This window comes from Mauremys mutica, chromosome 2 (genome assembly GCF_020497125.1).
Source record: "Mauremys mutica isolate MM-2020 ecotype Southern chromosome 2, ASM2049712v1, whole genome shotgun sequence".
NCBI lineage: Eukaryota > Metazoa > Chordata > Testudines > Geoemydidae > Mauremys > Mauremys mutica.
Genome location: NC_059073.1, coordinates 174,985,266 through 175,012,768, shown reverse-complemented (window position 1 = coordinate 175,012,768; position 27,503 = coordinate 174,985,266). Strand labels below are relative to the sequence as shown.

Sequence of the window (27,503 nt, the reverse complement as noted above, 5' to 3'; positions counted from 1 at the left end):
TAACCAAAGCTGTGCTGGTGGCGGGGTTCCCAGAAGAGATGGAACCAAATGAGATTGAGGAGAGCCTAGATGCAGCTGAAATACTGGGGAGGGTAAATACCCATATTTACAACCGCAAAGTGCAGGGCATAGTAGCACTATGTACTCACTCCAAGGAGGCAGATCTTAATAAAGTGCCCAAAGAGGTCCAAGTAGAAGGTATTCCCTGGACAATTTTGGGGGCAGAGCAGTCTCCTCCTAGTGTGCCCATGTCACTTGAGGCAGATTCTTTAGCGCAGAAATTGCAAGCTCTGATGGTGGATGAGAAGCGGACAAGAGAAGAATTAATTTTGGCATTAGGAGAGGCTCCAACACCTACAGCACCCAGCCTGGTGGGATGGGCCAAAGAGCTGGGAAACGCTCTCAAAGATGCATTGAAGCCGGTATATGACAGTGCTCCATACAAGCGGTTACGTTCTTTCTCAGGGGTGTCACCTGTACCCTCAGGGGAGGATGATTATGAGACCTAGAGGGATTTTACAGTGCCACTTGTCCAAGAGTGGGAATGCTCTGATGCTAAGAAGTGGAAGCATGTGCTTGAGAGTCTGAAGGGACCTGCCATGCGACTTATCCGAGCCCTGAAAGACTCCCAACCAGCTGCCACAGTGCAAGACTATTTAACCGCTCTTGAGAGTGTCTACAGTGCTCCTGATAGCAGTGAAGACCTGTATTATCGTTTCCACCATACCTATCAAGAGCCCCACGAACGATTGTCAGATTTCATCAGGAGACTAGAGGATTTGCTACAGCAGGTAGTGCAGAAGGAGGGCATCCCCATTAAGCGCATTGATTCTGCTAGGTTGGACCAAATCCTTTGGGGCACCCGACAAGATGGGTTGATGTTGTGGCGACTGCAGCTGAGGGAGCAGGCCCAAAACCCACCCCCATTCCACAAGCTCATTCGAGAGATACGTGAAGAGGAGGAGCGATTGTTGCAAGTGGATGCAGTGGTGCAGCCGAAGATGGCAGCGAGTCACACCACCACAGTGCTTGGAGAGATGGAAGACGCCCTGTCAGTGGCAGCAGCACTGAGAGATTTGACCTGAGAAGTGGCCATGATGAAGGCTCAGGGACATACTGTGCCATCCTCAAGAGGGGAGAGTAGCAGGAAGAGTGACAGCCGGCGAGAAGGTTTCTGTTATAACTGTGGAAGAGATGGTCACTATGCCTTGAACTGCCAAAACAAGACAGATCATGCAAGGGTATCTCAGAGATTGCAGCAAACCATTAGGAAGTTTCAGGGAAACACCAACAGGGTTTGGGGAAGGAGCAACCCAAGACCCTTGATATTCCAAAGCTCCCCAGAAAAAAACACAAACAGAGGTTACCCAGATGGGCTGATAGGCTAACAGGCTTCAAACCAAGAACGCAAAAACCAAAGCTGAGAAAGGATCAGGTTCTAAGGGAGTTTAGAAGAAACACCTTTACCCAGGAGGGCAATTAATATGTATATATCTAAAAAAGTTAGACACGTATTCAGATGAGAACACATTTTAAAAGGTACAATTGCTTGACAGATGTGGGGAGACTTAGATGGGTCAACATGGCCAGTTACCTTCCAAATGCAACTTAGAACTGTGAAAACCTGACTTCGGTTTTCTATTGGGCACAAGAAAGTTAACAGAATCTCATGGAGGAAACAAAAATAGAAATGGTGCTGACTAAGATCACATTGCAGTGGTCACATGTCCCCCCAGAAATACTGTGGAGCATTTTTACTTTGTATCATACATCCTAAAACAATTAATCATAACATTTGTCATAACTAAAGTAAAAAACAAATCTTACCTGATTTTGTCCCATGCCATGGCATGGATATAATATAATTCTGTGCCCTGTTACTTCATGTTCATTTGGAGGATTATAATCAAAGCAGTAATTTGCCATTCCTCTATTTTTCAGCTAAATAAGAAAAAAGAACAAATTAAAGCATCAGCCTGAAGTAGATACATGTGTGTCACTACATACCCCTATGCTGTATTATACGCTTCCCACTCGCAGTTCTGAACCCTGGTAGAGATGGTTTCACTGAATCTGGCCCTGGCAACAATAGACCTGATAGAGGTGGCTTTGTAAAACTGAACCTGATAATAGTGGACCAGAGTAGACCTTGTGCAGCTGGCTTTGCTGAACCAGAACCTGGCAGCAGCAGATCTGGTGGCAGCAACTTTGACAGACTGGATTGGAGCAGACCTGCTATTGCTGACTTGATTGGACTGGGCCATGCCTGGCAGAAGTGTATGAGAGGCACTCACTTGGATTGCCACATAATCTAACTGGATTCTTGAGTCAAGTTTAGGTAAGTGGGGACTGTATCTGAACAGTAATTTGGGCCCCTAGCAAACTAGCCAATTAACCACTGAGCCTGGGAAGTCTGCCATATCTCTGTAGTTCTTTTTCTCCTTTTGTTCATTTAAATAAAAAATTGTTGGGTTTAAATAGAGATTTATTTCATTTTTTCAAAATAAAAGAACTCTTGTGTGCTTTCAGAATGAAGAAAAAACCCTGTGAAAGTAACTAGTGTTTAGGATTTAAGTTCCTAAAACCTGCATGTGGATACAATTTCAATGGCGTCTTGAACCAAATGTTTTTTTTATTTTTAAAGGGAAGACTAGTCATCATGTTGAACCCAGCTTTTCTAACTGCTATAGACACTTGCAGAAAGATTACATTATTTATTTTTTATTACAAAATATTCCACAGACAAATCAATAAGGACTTCCAATTAATAAAAATATCCAAGATAAACAAAAGTTACTTGAAAATTAGTTGAACCAGGGCATAATGATAGTTTAAAAATTTATACATGCTTTGCACACTCACATATTATCCACTTTAACGAAAGTTGAAACAAAACAACTTCTGTAAATAAACATTAAAGCTAAATGCCTCTTTTACCTGAATCCTACTATGTCACATATAAAAGAATAAAACAGGCAGGGTTAGTGTCAGGGGCAGCTCTAGCTTTTCTGCCACCCCAAGCACGGCAGGCAGGCTGCCTTCAGCAGCCGAATTGCCATTGAATCCGCGGGACCGGCAGACCTCCCACAGGAAAGCCGCCGAAGGCTGCCTGACTGCCACCCTCAGAGGGACCGGCAGGGCGCCCCCCGCGGCTTGCCGCCCCAGGCATGCGCTTGGAGCGCTGGTGCCTGGAACTATTGCTGGTTGGTGTCCCTATGACTACTGAAGGTGTAATTTTGCTTCTTCTTGAGTACTAGGTGATAATTATATCCATAGTTTCCAATGCAGAGAACGAACAGACATGAATAAATTAGGACAAATCAAAGTAAAGCAAGTGAAAGGATATTCCACAAATATTTTTCTTTACTTTTGTTTTCCTCCACTTTTACCTACTACCCAATCTCCTCTTTCCACTTTTTTTGGATCCGTTTGCACTGTAATACATTTAGCCTCAAGAACACTCCTTACACACTCTTCTCCAGATATTTCTCACCATTCTGGTGAGTGCATTAACACCATTAATCAACATGTGACTAAACAATAAGAGTGATTTTGAATTCTGATGATCTCTATCTAAGCAGCCGTAAACCTTGCAGTTTAGTGGTGCTTTCCAGAGCTATACAATACAATATTATTGCCTTTTAGGCACAACACTATTTTGTGTCTGTGCGCATAAGTTAACTACAAACCAAATTATTGCACACAGATACAACTCTTTCTTTGTGTGCTGTAGACAAAGTAGACATAAAGGAGAAGAAAATTTAAACAGGGTTCTGAAACTGAAAACTCAAAAGAAAAAACACTGTATAAAAGATGCCTAATTACCTCAAATTTCAATTCAGAACAACTTTTTATATAGTATTTATGCTCCATCATTATGTCATCGCATCTTTGTGTCCCATACACACACTTCTGTTGTGCAAACTACTAACATGTAGTGCCAGTATTTCAGCCTGACTATAACTGGATCGCTTACTTTGCGAACTCCGGAATTTTCTAATGTCATTTTACAGCCATAAAGTAAGCCTTTTAGAGATCTAAGAACCTTATATATGGGTACAACCAGGTACTAAGCACCTAAATGATGCAAGATGCACCTGCAGATATTTGCACCCATAAACTGCAGGTTTAAAAATCTGGTCCTGAAACCATTTATGCATGAATTCACCAGTCTCTTGTTCCAAGGCAGGAACAGGTGAGAGAGGGTTTGTGAAAACACTATCTTCTCCCATGAACTGACGAAGACAGTTTGCTTTGCGCTGACAAAAATAGTACCATAATATTATCCATTCATTCATGTAATCTCTTTTAATATTTTTTTTCCAACACGTAACAAACAAGCTTAAATCATGCAAGAAGAGCTAAAGTAAGAGTATAAACAGAAACTTAGTATGGGATTTTAAATTTGTCTGTGACTTACCTTAATATTTTAGTAGAATGCTGCATTAAAGAAAATAAAAACGAGAAAATATTTGTTCTCCTTATGAAGCGTTTAGTTCAGCTCATAAAAGTTGTCAATAATTCTGTCTATGCAGGATTTCTGACTGTTTCTTTGCCTACATATTTTTTTTTCTTCCATGCTGTGTATTCTGTAACCACAGTTAGTCACCATTCCCTTTGGAGGTTGGGGATAGGTAATTTAAACTGCAATTGTTAAAATATTCTGAAATATTAGGGACCACTTCTGACAAGAACACATGATAGGATTTTCAAAAAGTGCTCAACACTGGCTCATTGTCACTTGGAGAGGAGTTAGACATCCAACAACTAGTGCTTTTGAAAATCCCCCTCCTAAAATCATAGGCTAACTGTGTTTGTGCCCTTCCACTTCCTCAAAGCCTAACAGATTTCAAAGAAGTGGGGATGGAGGGCGAGGTCTCTTGTCTGGATCTGTATTAACAACGTATTCAAGAGCTTCATTTACAGATTAATAACCTTTTTGTTGCCTTTTGATATTATCACTACAGATCCAAAAAAGCAGTGATAAACACCAAGGATGTAGGACAGAAGCAGCTCTCTTACCTAAAGAATGGCTGGAAGTCTGCTGTCCTGAACTGTATATTAGACCTCAAGGTAAGTTCAACAGTAATGCTGGGCAAAGGTATGGACTGAGTGGGGGGTTTTCATGAACATTTGTATTCTGGTTCTTGCAAAACCAGCTGGCTCTGCAAACAAATGAGCTTTGTGGAGAATTCCTATCTAAGAAATAGGTTAGGTAACTATTGATAAGTGTAAACCAGTGTTCCCTCTAATTTTGTAAGTCAATGTGCAGAATTAATTTTATTATGTGCACCAATATGGTGGTGATATGAGCTGGGGGTGGGACCGAGGGGTTTGGAGTGTGGGAGGGGGCTCAGGGCTGGGGCAGAGGGTTGGGGTGGGGTTGGGGATGAGGGGATTGTGGTGCAGGAGGGGGCTCAGGGCTAGGGCAAAGGACTGGGGTGTGGGGGGAGGGGTTAGGGCTCTGGCTGGGGTGCAGGCTGCCCTGGGGCTGCAGCAGGGAGAGAGGAATCCCCCAGCCCTCCCTCACCGCAGCAGCTCCGGTGGAGCTGAGCTGGGCTGGGCTCAAGCTCCTCTCCCCAGCCGTGGCAGCTCCAGAGGGCCTGGGCTGGGCCTGGGGAGGGGCTCCTCTCCCTGGCAGCTCCAGAGGGGCTGGGCCAGGCCGGGGGACCTGTGAGGCCCTAAATAGCCTGCTGCATGGCTGCGCAGCTTACAGGGAACCTAGGTGTAGACCCACATCACATTGTATGATTTTGTTTTGTGTTGTGCCGTTGTTTCCATCACTTTCTCCCACTTCTAGCTAAATCATGGGTGGGCAAACTTTTTCTCTCAAGGGCCACATCTGGGTGGAGAAATTGTATGCAGGGCTATGAATGTAGGGCTGGGGCAGGGGGTTGGGATGTAGGAGGGGGTGTGGGAGGAGGAGTGGTGTGCAGCAAGGGGCTCAGGGCAAGGGGTTCGGGTGCAGGTGGTGTGCGGGGTACAGGAGGGGGCTCGAGGCAGGGGGTTGGGGTGCATGAGGCATTCGGGGTGTGGGCCCCAGCCCTGCGCCGCTTACCTTGAGTGGCTCCAGGGTGGCAGTGGCGCACAGGGGGATCCCACCTGCCCTGGCCCCACACCACTCGCGGAAGTGGCTGGCATGTCCGGCAGTGGCTCTTGGGGGTGGGGTGGGGCAGGTGGCTCCGCTGCACTCTGCCCTCGCCTGTGGGTACCACCCCTGAAGCTCCCATTGGCCGTGGTTCCCCATTCCTGGCCAATGGGAGCTGTGGGGAGCAGTGCACAGAGCCCTCTGCCCCCTCCTCCCGCTGGGGCTGCAGGGACGTGGTGCCAGCCGCTTCTGGAGTGGCGCAGAGCCTGGGCAGGCAGGGAGCCTGCCTTACCCCTGCTGCGCCAAGGGGCTGGCAATCCTGCGATTGAAAAGCTCTGACGAGCTGGATTGAAAGCCCTGACAAGCCGGATCCAGCACGCAGGCTGTAGTTTTCCCTCCTCTGAGTTAAATCTTTATTTTTTCTTAAATAAACCTACGTTTGTTTTATATTATAAGTGCTCACAAGTGATGTGACTTACAGGAGTGGTGATGGAAAGTAAAAAAGGTAAAATGGGGTATAGTGCACCTTTGGGTGCAGAAAGGATGTTGAATTTATGTGATTAGCCAGTTTCAGGGGCTGGATAGCACAAGGGAACGATTCAAAAGGACTTGGAGATTGGGGTGCACTTATTGTTAACTTGCAAGGCGAAGTCAGGGCTGGCATAGCCCTGGGAAGAGTTCTTCAACTGCTGAAAGGCTGGTGGTGTCAGGTGGCTAACACTCAGCTACCACAAGAAAGGCTCCCTCTTGCTGGAGGCAAGAGGTAACAAGGTGACTCAAAGTCTGGGAGCCTTGAGAACCATCACAATACTCTAGAAGCAGACTTGGGGCTTGTAAAAGGCACTTTGAGACCTTCAAGGGCTTGTGTGCTTGCTAACTCATATTCAAAAATATTATATATCTTAATTCACTTAGCTCCAGGTTGGGAGGGGATCTCATTCTATAAGCCTGTCTCCACAAACTACGAATTAACTTGATGATTTACAAAATCACGTTGTTACTACATATCTTAATAGAACAAACTCTTAGTGTGTACGATGTGTTCCTTGACTTCTCCTAGCAAGGAATATGGTCTGAAGAAGAAAACCTGACAAATTTAAATTCTCTGGATTATTACCATAGATAGAATTTAGAGCAAAGTCCTGAAGATCAAATAATCAAAGTCATGCTAAAGAAAGCCTGACATTGGCTGGAAATCTTGTTGAACTTTATTTTGAAAACTGACCTTTTGTGGATTTGATTTAGACTGTTTTGAATTTGCCCAAGATTGCCTTGCTTTTGAGTAAAGATTATTTGGGATGATTGTTTGGGATGATATACCCTACTGGAATGCTCCGGAAGAACTACTACATACACAGTCTTTAAATTTTTCATGAATTACAGTATAAAACCCAGATTAACCTGGAAAAAGAGAAACTAGTGCTTTTGTTCATTTTTGTCAGGTTTCTTTTATTTAGTATGGTTTGATTTCTTTGTCTTGTTTTTATTTTCCATTCAAAGTTAAAAAGTCTAATGGCATCTTGGTTTTCAACCAGGAACCCTAGCCATTCATAGGTTTGGTTTTGCCTGCTCATCTGATGCTTTTTATACCAGTTACTGACATTGGGGGATGTGAGGGAAGAGACTTAATCCACTAACAGGACCTAGCCTCCATTCCAGTCTTTCTGGATGGACCAGGAATTAGGTTTACTACAGAAAGATTTCCGACTTTGGTCTCAAACTGAAAACAACTACTATCAACCTATCCTTAAAAGAATGCGACTATTCTCTCCCCTCCCATCTTTTCCTTTTCCTGTCTTCTATTTTATATGTGTGTGCACATTTGGTTGCAGAAACTGACCTTAAAAAGCAGTCAGTTTTGTCAGTAAACTGAGAAAGCTTTGCTTGTAAGTAAATTGAGAAAGATTTGGTTGTAAGATCACTAGATCACTAACATTTACCTCATGTAAGAAACATGATTAAAAACAAAGCTCATTTTTGTAACTTGCAGTTTTTCCTGCATGCTTAGTTTAACAGTGTGGGAAGGTTACCATCACATACATTTATTGAGAAATTATGCCTGAGCTCATTAAAAAGAACCCTAAAACACAGCATTTACTGGAGTCAGCCACATAATAACAGTTTGCAATAATTAATACCATTTTTGTTAGTAGCTGAATTTCTTAATTCGTTAGTTCCATCAGAATTTTACTGAATCTCATTATAACAATTTACTTTTCAAATTGCCCATTATGTTTTTGATTATACTTTTTTCTCAGATTTTGTTTCACCTTCACCTGTTAATGAGAGAGACTGGTGTATCTTCTGTCATGCAGATCAATGCAGACAAATGATTTGGCTTCTTTGCAAGCTCTTTAACCTTTGACCAATCTTTTCACTTGTTTTTAATCTAGCAGAACAAGATTTTCTTCTTCTGACATATTTAAAGATTTTACGATCTTTGTATATGTGGCTATTTGTTCTTTAACATTTTTATCATCAGTCTATGGCCTTGATCCTGCAGAACTCTGAAGTTAATGGGAGTTTTGTATGAAAGAGAATAGTAGCAATAGAGGTAGTACAGACTCTCAAAGTGAGGTTCTGTTTTGAAAAGGGACTGGAGTTGCAGGATTTAACAATTACTATCTCAATGATTCTGATCAACTGTGCTCATTTTATCAGAAAAAAAGCTATTTTTTTCCAGTTCTGCAACTCAAACCTGTGCTCTTCAATAGATTTGCATGAATCTGGAAGGAATGGATGAGACTGCTTTGGACTGACTGCATTCTTTGCTTGTTCAGAGGTCCCAAAGGATTGTATTGGACAATTGGTGATCAACTACAAGTGCACTTTCATATGGGGTACTGTAAGGTTCTAACTTATCACCTCTTTAGTTCAGTATTTAATGGGTCTGTGTGACACTCTGTATCTCGGGGGAACACCATGCACCCCCATGTTCATCCTTATAATATGATTGTGTTGTATCCAATGCAAAGTTTGTCATATTGGGTGTCTTCAGAAGGCTCATGATGCTCTGAGCATTGTTACAGTAATGTTATAGGTTGTAATTTCATGTATATAATTATGAGGCTGAAAATGTGTCCCCATGGCTTAAAACAAGCCCAGGCAAAACTCTCCAGGAACAGAGGGGCAGTTCACAGCTCATCAGGGCATGTATGGGACAAACCCAGCCCAGCCTCACAGGAACAAAGGACACTGGCTTAGGCAGCAACAAAGGATCTGTTGGACTCTCGAGTGAGTCACCCCCCTTCCCTTGGTCAGTTTGGGACTATGATGAGGTAATGCTCACCTGACCCAAAAGAGAGGGGGGGAAAGCCAAGAGGGAAGAAAGAACATGATAAAAGGGAGAGATGTTTGCCATGCTCTTCCTCTCTCTCCCACCTCTATCTACGGACACCACCACCAAACGACTGAAGCGCTGATCAAAGGGGAGAGCCTGACTGAAGGACAAGCAGCCAGCCTGTGGTGAGAAGCATCTAAGTTTGTAAGGGCACTGAAAGTGTTAAGATCAGCTTAGAATGTGTTTTGCTTTTACTTCATTTGACCAAATTTGACTTCTTGTGCTTTGACTTATAATCATTTAGAATCTACCTTTTGGAGTTAATAAATTTGTTTATTCTACCTGAAGCAGTGCGTTGGTTTGAAGCATATCAGAGACACCCCTTGGGATAACAAGCCTGGTATATATCAATGTGTTTGTTAAATTGACAAACTCATATAAGCTTGCAGCATCCAGCGGTCATAACTGGACACTGCAAGACGGAGATTCCTACGGTTGTGTCTGGGACCAGAGATATTGGCTAGTGTCATTCGGTTGCACAATCCAAGCAGCGGCTGGCCAAAAGTGCTCACTCATGTAGCCGGGACCAGTTTATATGCCAGAGGCTGTGCGTGAACATCCTGGGAGTGGGGGTTCTCACAGCAGAGCAGGGTAAGGCTGGCTCCCAGAGCTGAGGATTGGAGTGACCTAGCAGATCATGGTCCAGATAACACCAGGGGAATGTCACAGTCTGCTAGGGGAATGAATGAGGAGACTTGCGCTAGGGTGTTTTCAGTATACTGACAACACACAGCTTTATTTCTCTACTGAGAAAAATCCAGTAGAGGCAGTTAAGTGACTAATCCAGCACTTGGCAGTATTAAAGCATGCTGGGTCAGTCTGGCTCAGTCAGGACAAGACTGAGGTGATGTTGGTTGCCTGAGATTAAAAAGCAGAAGTGTCAGAACTTGCTCTAGGAAGGGCCTGAGATTATAAACTTGGGGTAACCACAGCTACACTTAGAAGACCAGGTGACATTTAGGATCATTTACTTGTCCGTGCCTGGCCAGAAGGGTACAGCTTTATCTTTCAGATGTGGCTTTTGTACCATCATCCATGCCTTTGTCCTCTCAGAATAATATTATTTCAACGTATCTTAAATTTATTTGTAAGATGCAACTGGTGCAAAAGGTGGCTGTCCAAGTGGTAACTGAGGGTACATTTACACTGCAAAAAACAAAACCAAAAACAGAAAAAAAAAGTGGCAGTGAGTCTCAAGGTTTGGGAAACCAACTCAGGTTTGCGCTATAGGGCTAAAAATAACACTGCAGACATGCCTGCTTGGGATGCAGCCTGGGCTCTGAGACCCACCCCTCTCTTTGGGCGGGCAGGAATGTCTACACTACTATTTTTTAGCCTGCAGCATGAGCCCTAAGAGTCAGAGTCAGTTGATCAGGGTTCTGAGACCTGCTGCTGCAGGGTTGTTGTTGGGTTTTTTTGCAGTGTAGATGTACCCCTGAGTGTGTTAGACAGCACATGACACCTGTGCTCAGGGATCTGCATTGGTCAACAATTACCTACTGGATAAACTTTCAAATGTTTAGTTTTGACATATAAAGTCCCAAAAGGTCTGGGGCCAGAATATCTGAAGGATGACCACCGCCCACTGCTCCCCATGACAGAGCACCACAGTTGTGATCACTGGAGATGCTCATGCTTGACATAACAGAGAGGGGACAGCTGGCTGAGCATTCTCCATAAGGCCCCCAGGGCTTTGGAATACCTTCCTTAAACTGGTCCAAAACAGTTCAGGTTTGTCAGCTTTGATGGCATGCTTTGGAGTCCTTTTGGGGGAGTTCAGAAACTGAGGTGTTATTTGGTGTACTGGATTATTAGCATTTTTTACATTAAGGATTGCTGCTTAGTAGAAGGAGTGATGCTAACTAAGATGTGTATTACTGATAACCAAAAGCATGCTCAGCTGATTGGCGTGGGTGCTTTATATTGCTACAAATAAAAATAAAATTCTAAAAAAAAATCACTAATAGAAATTTTTTTTTTATTTCCTGACTATTAGTCTAATCTCAATTATGTGTTCATATATGTTTAAAAAGCACTTTATTCCTGTTTTCAAGTTCAAAACTAAAAACATCCCAAAACCCCAACAAATGCTTTTTTTCCTTATCTTCAATGTTTTAAGAAATGTTGAAAGCCATACTCACTAACCCCATTAGCCCATTTAAGACTTAATTTTGAGCTGCAATTTATGGCAGGTTTTGGTCTTAACCATACTATTTTACTTTATATTAAATTTCTAATACCCAACAAATTTTAGTGTCTACCAAGTTTAATTAAATTCTACCAAAATCAATATTTTCTGGAATAAAAATACCAGGTACATCTTTATCTTCCATATTTAACTAATAAAAGAGAGGAGAAAGTGACTTAGTGAGACACTTTCCAGACACTAATCAAGCATGTTGCCTACCATTCCAAAGAAGCCAGCTCTGTCTTCAGGTACATGAAGTTCAGGGTAAATATTCTCCAAGAACCATTTAAAGTCTTTACATTTGAGCTTCTCTCGAAGCAGCCTCCTTTCTGTCACATCTCCATAGGGCTCCTACAATAAAATAAAATACAATAGAAGAATAAGAACAGGTGCTTTCTGTTAGATTAGCAGCATACACTATTAGGAAACTGATCCTGCAGTGCTTTCCCAGGAAAAAAAAACTCCCATTGCTTATCCCTGGATTTGGTTTCATTATTATTAAGTTTCTTAATATTTTAGCAACAACAATGCTTTCAAACACAGTGCAAATTGAATTATTTAAAAAAATCTGTTTAAAGTGAGAACACAGTAGCAAATTAACAGTTAGGGCTCTTTGACTGGATATTTTAAAGTCTCAATAACAGTGCATGAATTTAAATTAAGAGTGCTAAATTATTCTCACCATCCATTTGCAAAATCCCCTCTAAAGACATCATTAAACCTAAATGTGTTTAAAAGTTTGGAAATTCTCAGTTAAGGCTGCCTTTGAAGTTGTATCTTGTAAATCAGTAAATTCAATAAAAGAAAACTAAGTTTAAAAATGGAACCTTAAAGCTGCTAAAGAAAGCCACCACTCAAACTTTTCACTTGCTACAGATTCAAATAGAGCTCACATAATTTCTTCAAATCTGCCTTCAAAATCCACTTCTTTCCATAGTCCAAGGGTTCTCAACCTGTGGTCACAACCTCATTTGCAATCCCCAAGTTTCCCAGAGGCCACCTCTCTTTTCCTCTGCCCCTTTCTTATCCTTTCATTAAAACAAAAGTAAGTTTCTAGCCTCTCCTTCCATCCTTTCCACAGATAAGACAGAGTCTGGGAGGCTTATGAAATTACTTTGTCCTCTGCAGACAAAAGGCAAAGGCCCTACACACATCCAAGGAGTACCACATCACCTCTTGCTTACTCATGTGTGAAATACAGGCAAGTGGATACTTGACTGATGTGAAAGTAAGATATTACCTTAAGAATAAATATTGGGTAAAGCCTCATGAATATTTTATCCTTCTGGAAAACTGTACGGTGAGGAGTGTCAGCCAGGAACCCTCCTAACTCCCCTATTCTTCTGGCAGACATGATTACAACTAGAACTGTTACCTTTATGGAAAGATGTATCAAAAAGCAAGATGCCAGAGGCTCAAATACTGCCCTTGTCTGAGTTGATAAAACCTGGTTCAAGATTTGATTAATAAAAGATTTGGAGGGAAGAATCTAACCAAGCCTTTCAGGAAGCGAGATGGAGTAAAAACTGGATGGCGATCCCAAGGAGATAAACTCTAGTATTCACTTGTCCATAGTGTTCTCCGTCCAGACTGGCAGGTAGTGGGAGAGTCTTCCTCCAAAAGGGTAGAAAAAACAGTGGAAATGTCTAGAGCTGATGAGGTTGTTGGTGCATGTCTCTTGAAAGTTCCATTAAAACACTCACTTTGGGGCCAGTGCTGGCTGGGAGGTAATGGACGATTGCCCCAGAGCACCATTTTCACAGGTCCTCTGATATCTGAGGAATAGTTCTTACTGCTGCTAATGGTAAAAATGCCAGCAGGGCTGGTCTCTGTTGAAATTGCTGCTTGCTGGATTTCCACTTAATCGTAAGTGTGTGCACATCAAGGGCGTAGAGCATGGCTCCAGAGACTTTTAGCAAGTGGAAGGATTCTTCTGTCTTTGCGCAGACCAGCTTGTCGCACTCAAACAGAAGGTCCTACACTGTTGTTTGCATTTCCTTCAGGAACCCTAGAAAAGAGGGAGCCACCACATTACCACTGACATTGCCATTGCTGCCGTGTTCTCCACATTTAAAGCCATCTGGCCATCAGACCTAGCCACCAGCTTCCCCTCTTCGATCAGGGTCTAAAACTGCTCCCTAGCGTCCTAAGGTACTTTCTGGACAATGTCTGTCAGCTTATTAAAGATGATAAAATTATATTTAGCTATCAATGCTTGATGGTTTCAGTTTGACACTGGAGAGAGGCCAACGAGTACACCTTCCTCCTAGAGAGGTCCAACCTCTTTGCCTCTTTCTCATGAGGCACAAACCTGGTTTGTTTCTGCCTACTACGCTCAATAGCAGCTGATACTACCAGAAAGTTGGGAGACCAATATGAGAATAGTTAGTCCAAGCCTTTTGCAGATATGAAATACCTCTTTTCAGCCTGCTTGGATACTGGTGGAACCATCTGCCAAAGTGTCCTGGTGGGTTCAAGGATACATATGATGTTCCGCAGTCTGTGCAGGGCTTCCTGGATTTCTTCCAGGGAAACCTGTGGTGTCTCTGCCACACTTTTAAGCAAGTTCTGGAAAGCCTTAGGATCATCAGGATATGGCTGGAATCACCACCTCATCAGAGAGGAGCATCAGCCAGTGGGAGTGGGGTGGAGGCCTTGGAGCTGGACAGAGTCAAACTCAATGTGCTGCTGAAGAATTGGCCTGAAGAAGGTAGGAGATATATATATATATATATATATTGGCCTGAAGAAGGTAGGATAGATATTATATATATCTATATCTATATATCTATATATATATATATCTCCTACCTTCTTCAGGCCAATATACAGGTCCTTGCAATCAGAAGTTTTCCCTGGTCTCCAGGACCTCTCCATGAGGAATCTTTGGAGCAGGAACTTCCTCAGCTGTTTTGTCCTTCTTGGAGACAACTTGCAGATACTGCACCTGGATCAGACGTGGGTTTCATCCAGGCAGTACAGACTGGCATAATGGTAGTCTGTGATCAGGAAGGATTTGTGGCAGTTGATGAAGTTTTTGAAGCCAGGAATCCTTCCTTGGGGAACTCTCCCCACTAATGTCAAAGAACGGAGGTGTAATGGGGAAATACAGGAATCCCTCTCTGACCCAGAGGAAGATCCCAAATCTCAGGGGACAGAACCTCAAATGTCTATCCTAACTATACTAAATAGCTAAACTATTCAACTTTTTCCTGTAAATAATTTGTAAGAAGTCAGTGTGAACACTGAAGCTCCATCCTAAACCACAAGTCGTAAAAAGGAACTAAGATGGCAGCTGTCTGGCAGCCCCCTTTATAACTTCGGTGCAGAGCACAAGAAAAGCAGGGGCACATACTCAGACCAGATAGACACTGCTAGGAAAATTTCTGCAGTCCTTGACGCATGGCGCAAATGCGTAAACCTGAAGTGCACTACACATCGGGACAAGCTCTTAAAGAAGAACCACTGCATTCCAAGCCATTCTGACACATTGTTCAATTGACTGGGAAGCTTAGGTGCCAATAGACTGGATAAAAAAATCAAACAAACAAACACAAAAAGCAAACAATGTACTTGATAAGGCTCTAAAAGTTGAGAACTTTATTAAAAGGTAAGCCCACAAATTCACATCCCTTCACTATTTTCTGAGAAGAAACACGCACTCTACATTGGCAGCTCCTCCCTCTTTCATACTCAGGTTTGTTGGTTTCATGTGGAAAAGTTCTGAACCACTTATCTGAGATCACACAAGATGCAAGGATTTTCCTTGCTGCATGTGACTTTTCCCTTGCTGAATACTTCACTGATTAACAATGGCTTACTCTGAATACTTTTCTCCCTGGCCAGATTACAATATGAGTTGTCATCCTAGAGTTTGAGACTCCTAGGAAGGTAGCAAATAGGTGTCAGGGATCACGATCACCCTCCCGTCTCCACTGCTAAATGGGAGGAAGACCTGAGATACAGACAGACAGACTCTAACAGATAGATAGAACAATGTGATGTTAATATTGGTGGAGTCATAGCACTATCCGTAGTTAAGATTTTCCCAAAGTTTTAGTTTCAGTGGGAGTGTTCAAGTTTCACCAAAACTGTGTTTTGATTAAGATTACTTTAAAATGCCAATAGTATCTTGTGAAGTGTTTGAATTTTCATGTCCAAGTTGAAGAAAAACATGGCTAATATGAGCTTAGATGTAATGGTTCCCACATTCCAAATGGCTAGCACATGTGGATGAGAACAGCAAGTATGCCCTGTCACCCAATGCCCCCCTTTTCTCCTCAGCAAGGCCCACTATTTTCCTGTTGCATGAATATGTCCTCCACTGGGTTTACGATCTCAGTATTGATTCCCTGGAGATCCCCCTTCCTCAGGAATGCTTCCGTACTCCATCACCACAAAGAACCCTGCTGCGGAGAGAGGCCGTCAAACTACCAAGGGCGGGCAGAGTAAGGAACATCCTGTATCAGGACCCAGGACAATTTGTGGAAAAACAAAAAGCAAACCCCCAGCCTAAACAAAACAAAATCTAGGCTATTAACAGAAATAACTTCATTTAATGACAGTTAAAGATTCAGCACAACATCCTGCAGCCACCCAACACCTTAAAATTATGGAATTAAAAAATAAAGGGAAAATTTCCCAGCATTTATTGCCACCTTCCCATCATGCATGATGCCATCAATAACATTCCCAAGCTCTGGAAAGCATTCAATTCCATCTCCAACAGATACGGAAAAACAATGCACATCCCTGTTTCATCAAACACAAAACTTTAATGGGTAACCTCTGTAATGTTAAAGTAGAACAACTCTACATATATGTGGATTGTGATAATCAGATGTGCCAATATCTTGAAACAAGAGCGCATGAGATCGAAGTTAATGGGGTTTTTTGTTTGTTTTAATACAATACAATAAATATGGAGAATGGAATAGAGTTTGGCCAGAACCCTGGCATTAATATCTCTACTCTTATGAAAAGTGCAGTGAGGTATTTGACCACAAGTGGCCAAGGATATCCAAGTTATGTCTCTTTTGAAAGAGGGTACCTTTGCCAAAACTGCCCCATCCCTAAGGTCACATGTACACTAGGAGCTCTTTACCAATATAGGAATACTAGTATACTATATCAGCAAAGTGCTCCCACTCTAGATGTAGTTATACCAGCAAAAAACGTGTTTTTACTGGTATAGCGGATTCCACCCACCCTATGAATGAAAAAAATCTATTCCAGTAAAGCACTTTTATCCCAGTATAACTGAGTCTATGTAGGAACTTTTGCCAGGACAGCTGTGTCAGTCAGGGATCACATCTCTTCACACCCCTGACCTAGTGGCATAGCTATGTTGAAGTCTGTAACATAGACATCTCCTGAAACCACATTTGTGCACTGGTTAAGTATCAGCTAAAACAGAAGAGGGTTAACTAGTGAATCAACACTACCATATCCTGCAGCATATATGGTATATATATTCCTTGTATGTCTCCCATTCAACTACTGACCCCGTCTGGCCATGCTTAGCTTGTGAAATCAATGGGACACAGGACTAAATATGCTGTGTTGACAGGTTCAGCAAATATGTCTATTGTGTGCTTCAAGCTGTCGTGTCAGCTTATCCATATAAGTACAGGTTTGAAGTGTTCTGTACTTTAGTGAGCAATATGTAAGTGGCTGATGTTTTAAAAAATTCCATTACTCAGTAATGGCTATCCCTCCAGCAATCGGATCAATTAGTGGAGATTCTGCTTCCTATAATTTATAACAATCTGTTTTCACTTCATGATAATAAAGGTATATAGGAGATGGTCGGGTCTCGTGGTTAAAGCATGGGGTTTGAAGATGGAAGTAGAGTCCTGCACAGGACTAGTGTAGAGCCCTATAGCAGGACCAGGATCCTGCTGCTCTAATAGTGGGAACAGCCCAGGAGCAGGATTAAAAATAATCCTGCATAGGGCCCTAGATGGAAGATTTGGGTTCTACTTCTAGCTCTGCCACAAGATCACAATATTATAATTTTAGGTAGCACAGTAGTATAAACCACTGAAAACCATTGACAGTATTGCTCCCTATGGTTAAGATTACCTAAAACTTTCCTACTATAAGGCCCTGTTTTCAGGGGTTTATAACTTTGCCAAACATTAACCATACAGATTGTAATTCTCCATGCCAGGTGTCTGTTTCATGTTGAAAATTTTGGGAAAGTTTCAGCTAAAAATGATTCAGCTGCTTCCAAGAGGGAGATAAGGGGGAAATGTTTTTTTCCCATATTAAAAAAATTCTTATAACCATTTCAATGAGAAGCTCTAGTGACATGTTGTTGAGCTAAAGCATCTTGTTTAGAAAGTAGGGCTGTCAACAATTAGAAAAATTAATTGTGATTAATTATACTGTTAAACAATAATCAAATACCATTTATTTAAATATTTGTGGATGCTTTCTACATTTTAAAATATATTGATTTCAATTACAACTCAGAATACAAAGTGTACAGTGCTCATTTTATATTTATTTTTTATTACAAGTATTTACACTGTAAAAAAAAAAGAAATAGTATTTTTCAATTCACCTAATACAAGTACTGTAATGTAATCTCTTTATCATGAAAGTTGAACTTACAAATGTAGAATTATGTACAAAAAAAGTGCCTTCAAAAATAAAACATGTAAAACTTTAGAGCCTGCACGTCCACTCAGTCCTACTTCTTGTTCAGCTAATCACTCAGACAAACAAGTGTGTTTACATTTGCAGGCAATAACGCTGTCCACTTCTTGTTTACAATGTCACCTGAAACTGAGAAAAGGCATTCTTGTGGCACTGTTGTAGCCAGCGGCGCAAGATATTTACGTGCCATCTGTGCTAAAGATTCAGATGTCCCTTCATGCTTCAACCACCATTCCAGAAGACGTGTCCATGCTGATGATGGGTTCTGCTCGATAACAATCCAAAGCAGTGCGGACCAACACATGTTCATTTTCATTATCTGAGTCAGATGCCACCAGCAGAAGGTTGATTTTCTTTTTTGGTGGTTCAGGTTCTGTAGTTTCTGTATCAGAGTGTTGCTCTTTTAAGACTTCTGAAACCAAGCTCCACACCTTGTCCCTCTCAGATTTTGGAAGGCACTTCAGATTCTTAAACCTTGTGTCCAGTGCTATAGCTATCTTTAAAAATCTCAAATTGATACTGTCATAAATAAACAGATCAGGGTTAAGGTCTCTTTTCCCTGGAAAGGGTTAACAAGCTCAGTAACCTGAGAAACACCTGACCAGAGTACCAATCAAGGAACAGGATAATTTCAAATCTCTGTGGAGGGAAGCCTTTGTCTGTGTTCCTTGTTTGCTCAGAGTTCTCTTTGGATCTAAGAGAGGACAGTCATGTCTCTAAGTTCTCCTGGAGTAGTTTCTACTATTTAATAGTAAGTATTAATTAGAAAGGCGGATTAGTCTTTTGAGTTGCTTTCTATATTTGCAATTGTGTGTTTTGCTAAAGGAAATTCTTTATTCCTGTTTGCTGTTACTTTGCTTTCACTGAGAAAGAAAGGGGGAGGGGGAATTCTCTCCAGAGATTGATAAGTTTAGACCCTGTATTGTTCTATCTTGGATTACAGAGACAAGTTACTTTCTTTTTATTCTTTAATAAATTCTTTTCTATTAAGGACTTGGTTGACCTTTCTTTGGGTGGATTCTCAGGGAAAGGGGAGGGGGAGGTATCCCTCTGTAGTTAAATCCCGGTGTCTCTCCTAGGAAAAGGGAGGGGGGAGGAAGCAGGGGGAATGGTTTATTTCTCCTGGGTGTAAGAACTCCATGGATTTGGGGCTCTTGGAATCCCCTAGGATTTTGGGGAAGGACTGTGTCTCAATCCACGTACCTGATTGAGTGGTGGCAGCTTTTACTAGAGCTAAACTAGGATTTTAGTTTAGAGGGAAACCAAGGCAGGTCCCCACATTGGAACCGAACAGCTCCAAGTGGGGGTGAGACCTATGACAGATACCTTCTTTGCATTTTGTCAAATCTGCAGTAAAAGTGTTCTTAAAATGAACAAAATGTGCTGAGTCATCATCTGAGGCTGCTATACCAGGAAATATATGGCAGAATGTGGGTAAAACAGAGCAGGGGTGTAACAGGATGCTGGCTAGGAGATCCAAGCCAGGCCCCTGTTAGCCCAGCTCCACTTAAAAAGGGGGATTAGTTAGGACTGGCTGGGGATGCCACACCCTAATCACTTGAGGGGATGGACCTGCAGGCCTGAGTGGCCAGCCTGCTATATAACGCTGGCTGGGAAGAAGCAGAGGGGGAGAGACAGGAAAGGGAGGAGCCAGGAGCTCTAGATCCCTGCTGGCAAGAGAAGCTAGAGGTCTCCCAGGATGTTGGTCTGTAAGATATGTAAATAGTAGGTGGTGGGGATAGGCACGAACAATAAAAGAGCACTGGTGCATGTACTTTGGAGCAGTCTCTGACTGAGTTTGTGGAGGGGCCGGGAGCAGGCACTGCTACAAGGGGACATACAATATTGCCCCAAGGTGTTCAGTAAGAAATTTAATTAACACTTATTTTTTTAATGAGCATCATCAGCATGGAAGCATGTCCTATGGAATGGTGGCCAAAGCATGAAGGGGCATATGAATGTTTAGCATATCTGGCATGTACATACCTTGCAATGCCAGCTACAAAAGTGCCATGCAAATGCCTGTTCTCACTTTCTGGTGACTTTGTAAATAAGAAGGCAGCATTATCTCCTTTAAATGTAAACAAACTTGTTTGTTTTAGCGATTGACTGAACAAGAAATAGGACTGAGTGGACTTGCAGGCTCTGAAGTTTTACATTGTTTTGTTTTTAAGTGAAGTCATGTAACAAAAAAAAATCTACATTTGTAAGTTGCACTTTCATGACAAAGATTGCACTACAGTACTTGTATGAGGTGAACTGAAAAATATTTTTTAAAAACATTTTTACAGTGCAAATATTTGTAAGCAAAAATAATATACACTGATTTAAATTACAACACAGAATACAATATGTATGAAAATGTAGAAAAACATACAAAATATTTAATAAATTTCAATTGGTATTCTATTATTTAACAGTGCAATTAAAACTATGATTAATCACGATAAATATTTTTAATCGCGATTAATTATTGAGTTAATCAGCGTGAGTTAATGGCGATTAATCAACAGTCCTATTAAAACGACATCTAAGTTAATCCCCTTCCCCCTATTCCTGCAATGTTAGATATCTTCAGTTTATGTAGATACTTATAGTGATAATATAACCTTCTCTTTGACAAGCAAAATAAATTGGACTCCTTAAATATTACATTGTAAAGAATATTTTTCAGACTCCGAATCATTTCTCTATTCTCTCATCCCTCTCCAATTTTTCATCACCTTTTTTTTTTTTTTTTTTTTTTTTTAAAGTGCGGCCATCAGAAATGGACACAATATTCATGCAATGGTCTTACTAGTGTGGTATGCAAAGGTTATACAATCTCTCTACTCCTACTTTATATTCTCATTTATACATCCAAGGACCATGTTAACATTTTTTGCCATAGCATCACTCTCAAAGCTCACTACAGTGATCTTTCAGAGTGACTGCTTTCCAGGATAGATACCACCCTATAAGGATAGCCTAGATGTTCCTAGATGTATGACCTCTCATTTGGCTGTATCAAAATGCACATTGCTTATCTGTGCCCAGCTTATCAAGTGATCAGATCATTCTATATCAATGACCTGTCCTCATTATTAACCATCCTGCCAATCTTTGTGTTACTTGATAACTTTTAGCACCAATAATTTTATACTTTTTTCCATATTATTCCTAAAAATAACTAATTTTGGGAAAAAACAATCTCTGGAACATCCCACCAGCAGCATTCTCTCTTATTTATGATTCTCCATTAACAATTATGTTTTTAGATCTATATTTTAATCAAATTAATTTGCACCATATTAATTTTGTATCACATTAATATTTTAAAATCACAGTGTACTACAGCACTATGCCAACTTACAAAAAAACAAATCGATTATGTCAACAGTTACTTTTAGAGAGAAAGGTGGGTGAGGTAATATCTTTTATTGGACCAGCTTCTATTAGTGAGTGAGACAGTGCTGGGTAGCTCAAAAGCTCGTCTCTCTCACCAACCGAAGTCAGTCCAATAAAAGATATTATCTCACCCACCTTGTCTCTGTAATATCTCTGTAAAGACCAACACAGCTACAAAAACGCTGTATAGAACAGCTACCTTTATCAACCAGACTTGTAATCTTGTTGAAGAACATTGCCAAGTAGGTTAGATAAGACCTATTCTCCATTAAACTAGTTGGTAGCATTAATTGTATTTCTATCATGTACTGACAGAGTCCCGTATCAGCTGCTGCATTATTCCAATATGCATCAATGTCAAGCTAACCAGCCTGTCATTACCTGGGTCATGCAGCTTACCCTTTTTAAATACAGGCACAGCTATTGCTTTCTTCCAGTCCTCTGGAGTTTCCCCAGTTTTCCAAGAGATATTAAAAATTAACCCTGTAGATAATGTTCAATTTTATGTCAGGGAAAGACATTAATTTGTAAAAAAACCTGAATTTAGCTACTAAAACAAACTAAAAACCCCCCACCATAAATAATTTTTCTGTTAAATTGAAAAGAAATACAAGTTTAGTTCTAAGCACAATAGATATCAAACTCACCATACGTGCATGTGGATTTCGGTGGTAATAAAGCTCTTTATATTCGTCCATCCAAACTTCTGCTGCACGTACACTGTTAGCCAGGGCCTTGGCGCGTGAGTAGGGAGCTTGTTTGGGGAAAACGTGACCTACATGAGAACATGGGTGGATCTCAAGACTTCCTCCGCACTGCCAGATCTAAACAAAGAATTTACATTACGTGTTGGCAATCTGAAATCACGTGAACAATAGAATATGCAGAATAACAATACTTTACAATACTTTGTATTTATAGCATTTTCCCAAACATCTCAAAGCACCTTATAAACTATAAATATCATAGTCTCAGGAGGGAGGCAAATATGATCCTCAATTTACAAGTAAATAAACAAAGGTGTCAAGGCACACCAATGGGAGAATGGGTAAGATAACGGAGCCAGGAATACCGTGGTGCTTTCACTGGAGTTCTGGTTGGCAAAGATGAGATACTACAGATGTTCAAAGCATAATCATGTGTGCTATGCTGAGCTGCACCGGGCAACTCAGGCTTGCTTCCTCCTCTCTGGGGTTCAGATAATCCAGCTCTCCCCCTGGGGTGTAAGTAATATATACAATAGGAAAGTGCCTACCGCCCTAGCTCTTAAACATGTGAACCTAAGCTTTCATTTAAATATATTTCTAGCCTTCCTGGTTGTGAAGAAGTGATGTCTGCCAGAGTCTGCAGACAGCCTTCAGCAGAGGGAGAAACAGCATTCGCTAGATGCAGGGAGGAAGCCACCTGTCCTGAGAGTGGCCAAGATGAACAGCTGGTGTGGCCTATCTCCAGGAAAAACTAACAGATCTAAGGTTAGAGTGCTACAGACCTGTATCAAGAAAACCTTTGGAAAAGACCTAAAACCATTTAGCCAAAATCATGTTAAGGTCTACAAAATGCATGCAGGAACCGTGTCTAAACTTTGTTTCAACAACTGGATTCTTATGGATATGTTTTGGGTTTTCCCAACATTTTTCTTGTTTATGAGCTGAGACTGTTTAAGTTAGAAGAGCTCCTGGGAAAATTCAAGGATTGCTGTGAACCATCTTAGCATTATTCCATAGAGCAAGTATAAAACCCAGAGTGAAGGGTCTCTGTTCAACCTGGTTGGTCTTTGTCTTTTCTTCTGCCAGCTTTTTACTGTCCTATTCTAAACTTTTATTTTTTGTCCCAATTAATTAGTATGAAGACTTTAGAACTTAAAGCCATGATGTTTCCTGATTTTTCCTACATCCACTAGCCACTAAATTTGATTTAGCTGGCTTCTGCCATTAGGGTGGGGGGGGGGGGAATTTTGTCCAGCAGTGGGACTGCACTTCTAATCCAGCCTTCCTAACCTGACCTCAGATGGACCAGAGACTCTGCCCCCACAAAAAAAGAGCCACAACTTCAACCAGAAGCTGATGGCAATCACACCCCACATCCCACCAGAACAGAAAATGGGCACTTATTCTCTTCCATTTTGCCATCTCCTCTTTGCTCTGTCTATGTTCCGCTGGGGGAACTTAAGAAAATTCACAACTCTGTCAGTAAGCTCAGAAAGTTTCAGTTGTATCATCATTTCCATCTTTTTCAAAGAAGATTAAAAACAAAGCTGTCCTGCACACTTAGGTAAATTAAGTTTAGGTAAATTAAGCATTTGGATCTTGTGTTATTAAGAAGTTGGACCCAAGACTGTTAAAAAGCACCCAGAGATGTAGTGCTGTCTGTGGGGTGCAAATTAAAATCAAAACAATCTTTTAACTGTATTTTGGTGGCCTAAAACTCTGCATCTACCACTAGAACAGATCAAGCCTCACCTGCTATTCCTGGGGATGGTATGGCATGCTGGGCTTTGCAGGATTGGTTTCCCATTGCTAGGGCTCAGTTGCCCCTGGGCTCTCCTCTCATTCACTTTCTTGCTCCACAGGTCAGGTGTGTGAATTCTACAAAGTGGCACCCACTCATGGAACCAAGAACCATAGAATCATAGAACTGGAAGGGACCTTGAGAGGTCATCTAGTTCAGTCCCCTGCACTCACGGCAGGACTAAGTATTATCTAGACCATCCCTGACAGGTGTTTGTCCAACCTGCTCTTAAAAATCCCCAGTGATGGAGATTCCACAACCTCCCTAGACAATTTATTCCAGTGCTTAACCACTCTAACAGTTAAGAAGTTTTTCCTGATGTCCAACCTAAATCGCCCTTGCTTCAATTTAAGCTCAGAGCTTCCTGTTATATCCTCAGAGGTTAAGAGGAACAATTTTTCTCCCTCCTCCTTGTAACAACCTTTTATGTACTTGATAACTGTTGTCATGTGCACTCTCAGTCTTCTCTTCTCCAGACTAAACAAACCCAATTTTTTCAATCTTCCCTCATAAGTCATGTTTTCTAGACCTTTAATCATTTTTATTGCTCTTCTCTGGACTTTCTCCAGTTTGTCCACATCTTTTCTGAAATGTGGTGCCCAGAACTGGACACAATACTCCAGCTGAGGCCTAATCAGCACAGAGTAGAGCAGAAGAATTACTTCTCGTGTCTTGCTTATAATACTCCTGCTAATACATTCCAGAATGATGTTTGCTATTTTTGCAACAGTGTTACACTGTTGACTCATATTTAGCTTGTAATCAACTATGAGCCCCAGATCCTTTTATCCCTTTCTGCAGTACTCCTTCCTAGGCAGTCAGTTCCCATTTTGTATATGTGCAACTGATTGTTCCTTCCTAAATGGAGTACTTTGCATTTGTCCTTATTGAATTTCATCCTATTTACTTCAAACCATTTCTCCAATTTGTCCCGATCATTTTGAATTTTAAACCTATCCTTCTAAGCACTTGCAACCCCTCCCAGCTTGGTATTGTCCGCAAACTTTATAAGTGTACTCTCTCTGCCATTATCTAAATCACTGATGAAGATATTGAACAGAACTGGACCCAGAACTGATCTCTGTGGGACCCCACTCGTTATGCCCTTCCAGCATGACTGTGAACCACTGACAACTACTCTCTGGGAACGATTTTCCAACCAGTTATGCACTCACCTTATAGTAGTTCCATCTAGGTTGTATTTCCCTAATTTGTTTATGAGAAGGTCATGCAAGACAGTATCAAAAGCCTTACTAAAGTCAAGATATACCACATCTACCGCTTCCCCCCTATCCACAAGGCTTGTTACCCTGTCAAAGAAAGCTATCAGGTTGGTTTGACGTGATTTGTTCCTGACAAATCCATGCTGACTGTTATTTATCACCTTATTATCCTCTAGGTGTTTGCAAATTGATTGCTTAATTATTTGCTCCATTATCTTTCTGGGTACAGAAGTTAAGCTGACTGGTCTGAAATTCCCCGGATTGTCCTTTTTTCCCTTTTTATAGATGAACACTATATTTGCCCTTTTCCAGCCTTTTGGGATGTCTTCCATCTTCCATGACTTTTCAAAGATAATTGCTAATGCCTCAGATATCTCGTCAGTCAGCTCCTTGAGTATTCTAGGATGCATTTTATCAGGCCCTGGTGATTTGAAGACATCTAACCTAAGTACTTTTTGACTTGTTCTTTCCATATTTTAGACTCTGTTCCTACCTCATTTTGACTGGCATTTACAAGAAGAGATACTGTTCTCAGCAGATTGAGTAGATCTTCATAATTATAGTCCATCTCTTGGGAAAATTTTGGCCAAGCTCTTAGCATCACTTCCCACGTAAGGAACAAAACTTTCCCGCTCTGGCCACACACTCATTTCTCTACTCTGAGCAGTCCCTTTCTGGCTGCAGCTCTCTCACTTAGAAATGCTCTTGGCTGGCTTTCACTGAGGCTAATGAGCCCAAGCCATCTCTGAGCTGTGTTTGTTAACTCTTGCCTCCCCAGCCTGCAGTCCTAAAGCTATTGCACTTGGGTGCACTTTCTGCTATCCCCTGACTGTTCTTGCTAATGACTAACTTCAGAAATATTCAGACCTGGAGACCCCTGCATTACTGACTGCCTGTCATAAGACACTGGCTACAAATTTTGATAAAGTGTTTGGGAAGTACTGCTGAAAAAATTGCAGCATCTGAATTCAGTGTTGTGCAGAGGTACCGTGTGGCAGACATTCTTTGCAGCCTCATAAAGGTTTCTGAAGTTAGTCAGAGGGGAGGACAGGAAAGTTCTGCCAGTGCACTGGAACAAGTTAAGGCTTTCAATAATGGTTAACCTGAGCTATCTGTAGATGCCTTTTGCAAAATACATTTCAATGAGCCAGTTTATTGTTTCATTTTAGTTATTATGCAAGCAGGTAACCCTCTTTGAATGGAGAGCAGGATATTAGGATATGCTCAAAGGTGAGGTAGGGTTGTCCTGCGAGCATCCTGTTATGTCAAATATATTTTTAATGCATTGTTATAAGCAGTATAAGAGGGCACAGCTGTTGGGAAAGTAGAAGGGAAGCAATGAAAATCTTTGTTCATTTGGATGAGAATATGGTTCTGGTAGGCACTAGAGAGGAGAGCAGGCCCATTTTTACACACTTGACCTGTATTCAGCAGCAGCAGGAGCTAAAATTAATATGGACTAGAGCAAAGCAATCTACTGGGGACTAAGGAAGTCTCTTTTGCTCTATCAAAGAGAATTCAGACACTGAAAGACCCTCCCAGCATTGCTGATACCCTAGAGGTCTCTTTCAGTCAGGCTTCCCCAGCAGTACTGTACTAAATTAGCAGAAAAAGATAACTGCTTTGTCAGCACCAGATTGTGAAGTAGAACAACTGGATCTTGATAACTGGTGGACAGGATACAGTTGTTCAAAAAGCACTTGCTACACATTTGTAATTATTTAACTTATGTGCATCCATCATCTGAGAAAACAACTCAAGAATGGTTTAGTCTTTCATTGATTGTGGAATTACAAATACAATTTAGTGAAAAGAAACATTACTCATGTGCCAGTTCTAGAAGGAGAATTAGGGATAGTGTGTCCTGAAGTTTTAATTCTATTTGTTTTTGTTCTTCCTTTCCACAGGGTTAATAGAGTAATAGGGAAGGCATGGCTGGTGTGCTTTTAAGCATGATTGGGAAGGTTCCAAGGCTCAGTATATGTCAACTAGTGAGTAAAAGGGTTGAGAAAACAGAGATGCCTAAAAATTTACATTGTAAAGGCACAACATATCAGTGCTTGTCTACACAACCCCACGGTGCGGGCTATGGGGGTGTGAGTTCCA

At 41.4% G+C, this 27,503-nt stretch overlaps 1 protein-coding gene and 1 long non-coding RNA gene across 3 annotated transcripts in view; one reads left to right on the top strand and one right to left on the bottom strand.

Moving 5' to 3' along the window:
* The window catches only part of GALNT12 (polypeptide N-acetylgalactosaminyltransferase 12), a 101,362-nt gene that overhangs the window by 13,646 nt on the left and 60,213 nt on the right, over window positions 1-27,503 (bottom strand). Inside the window, exons 6-8 of the mRNA XM_045008033.1 lie at window positions 22,314-22,490; window positions 11,836-11,967; window positions 1,828-1,941 (exon numbers count right to left, since the gene is read on the bottom strand). Of these exons, the coding sequence (XP_044863968.1) occupies window positions 1,828-1,941; window positions 11,836-11,967; window positions 22,314-22,490 (423 nt within the window). The remainder of the gene's footprint in view (window positions 1-1,827; window positions 1,942-11,835; window positions 11,968-22,313; window positions 22,491-27,503) is intronic.
* On the top strand, window positions 1,909-27,459 carry LOC123365298. Of its 2 annotated transcripts, XR_006577520.1 has the most exons (4): window positions 1,909-2,338; window positions 4,968-5,073; window positions 22,975-23,138; window positions 27,305-27,459. It is a non-coding gene; the product is annotated as an uncharacterized LOC123365298 (long non-coding RNA). The 2 variants fall into 2 exon arrangements; XR_006577521.1 differs by lacking the exons at window positions 22,975-23,138; window positions 27,305-27,459 and adding an exon at window positions 8,803-9,016.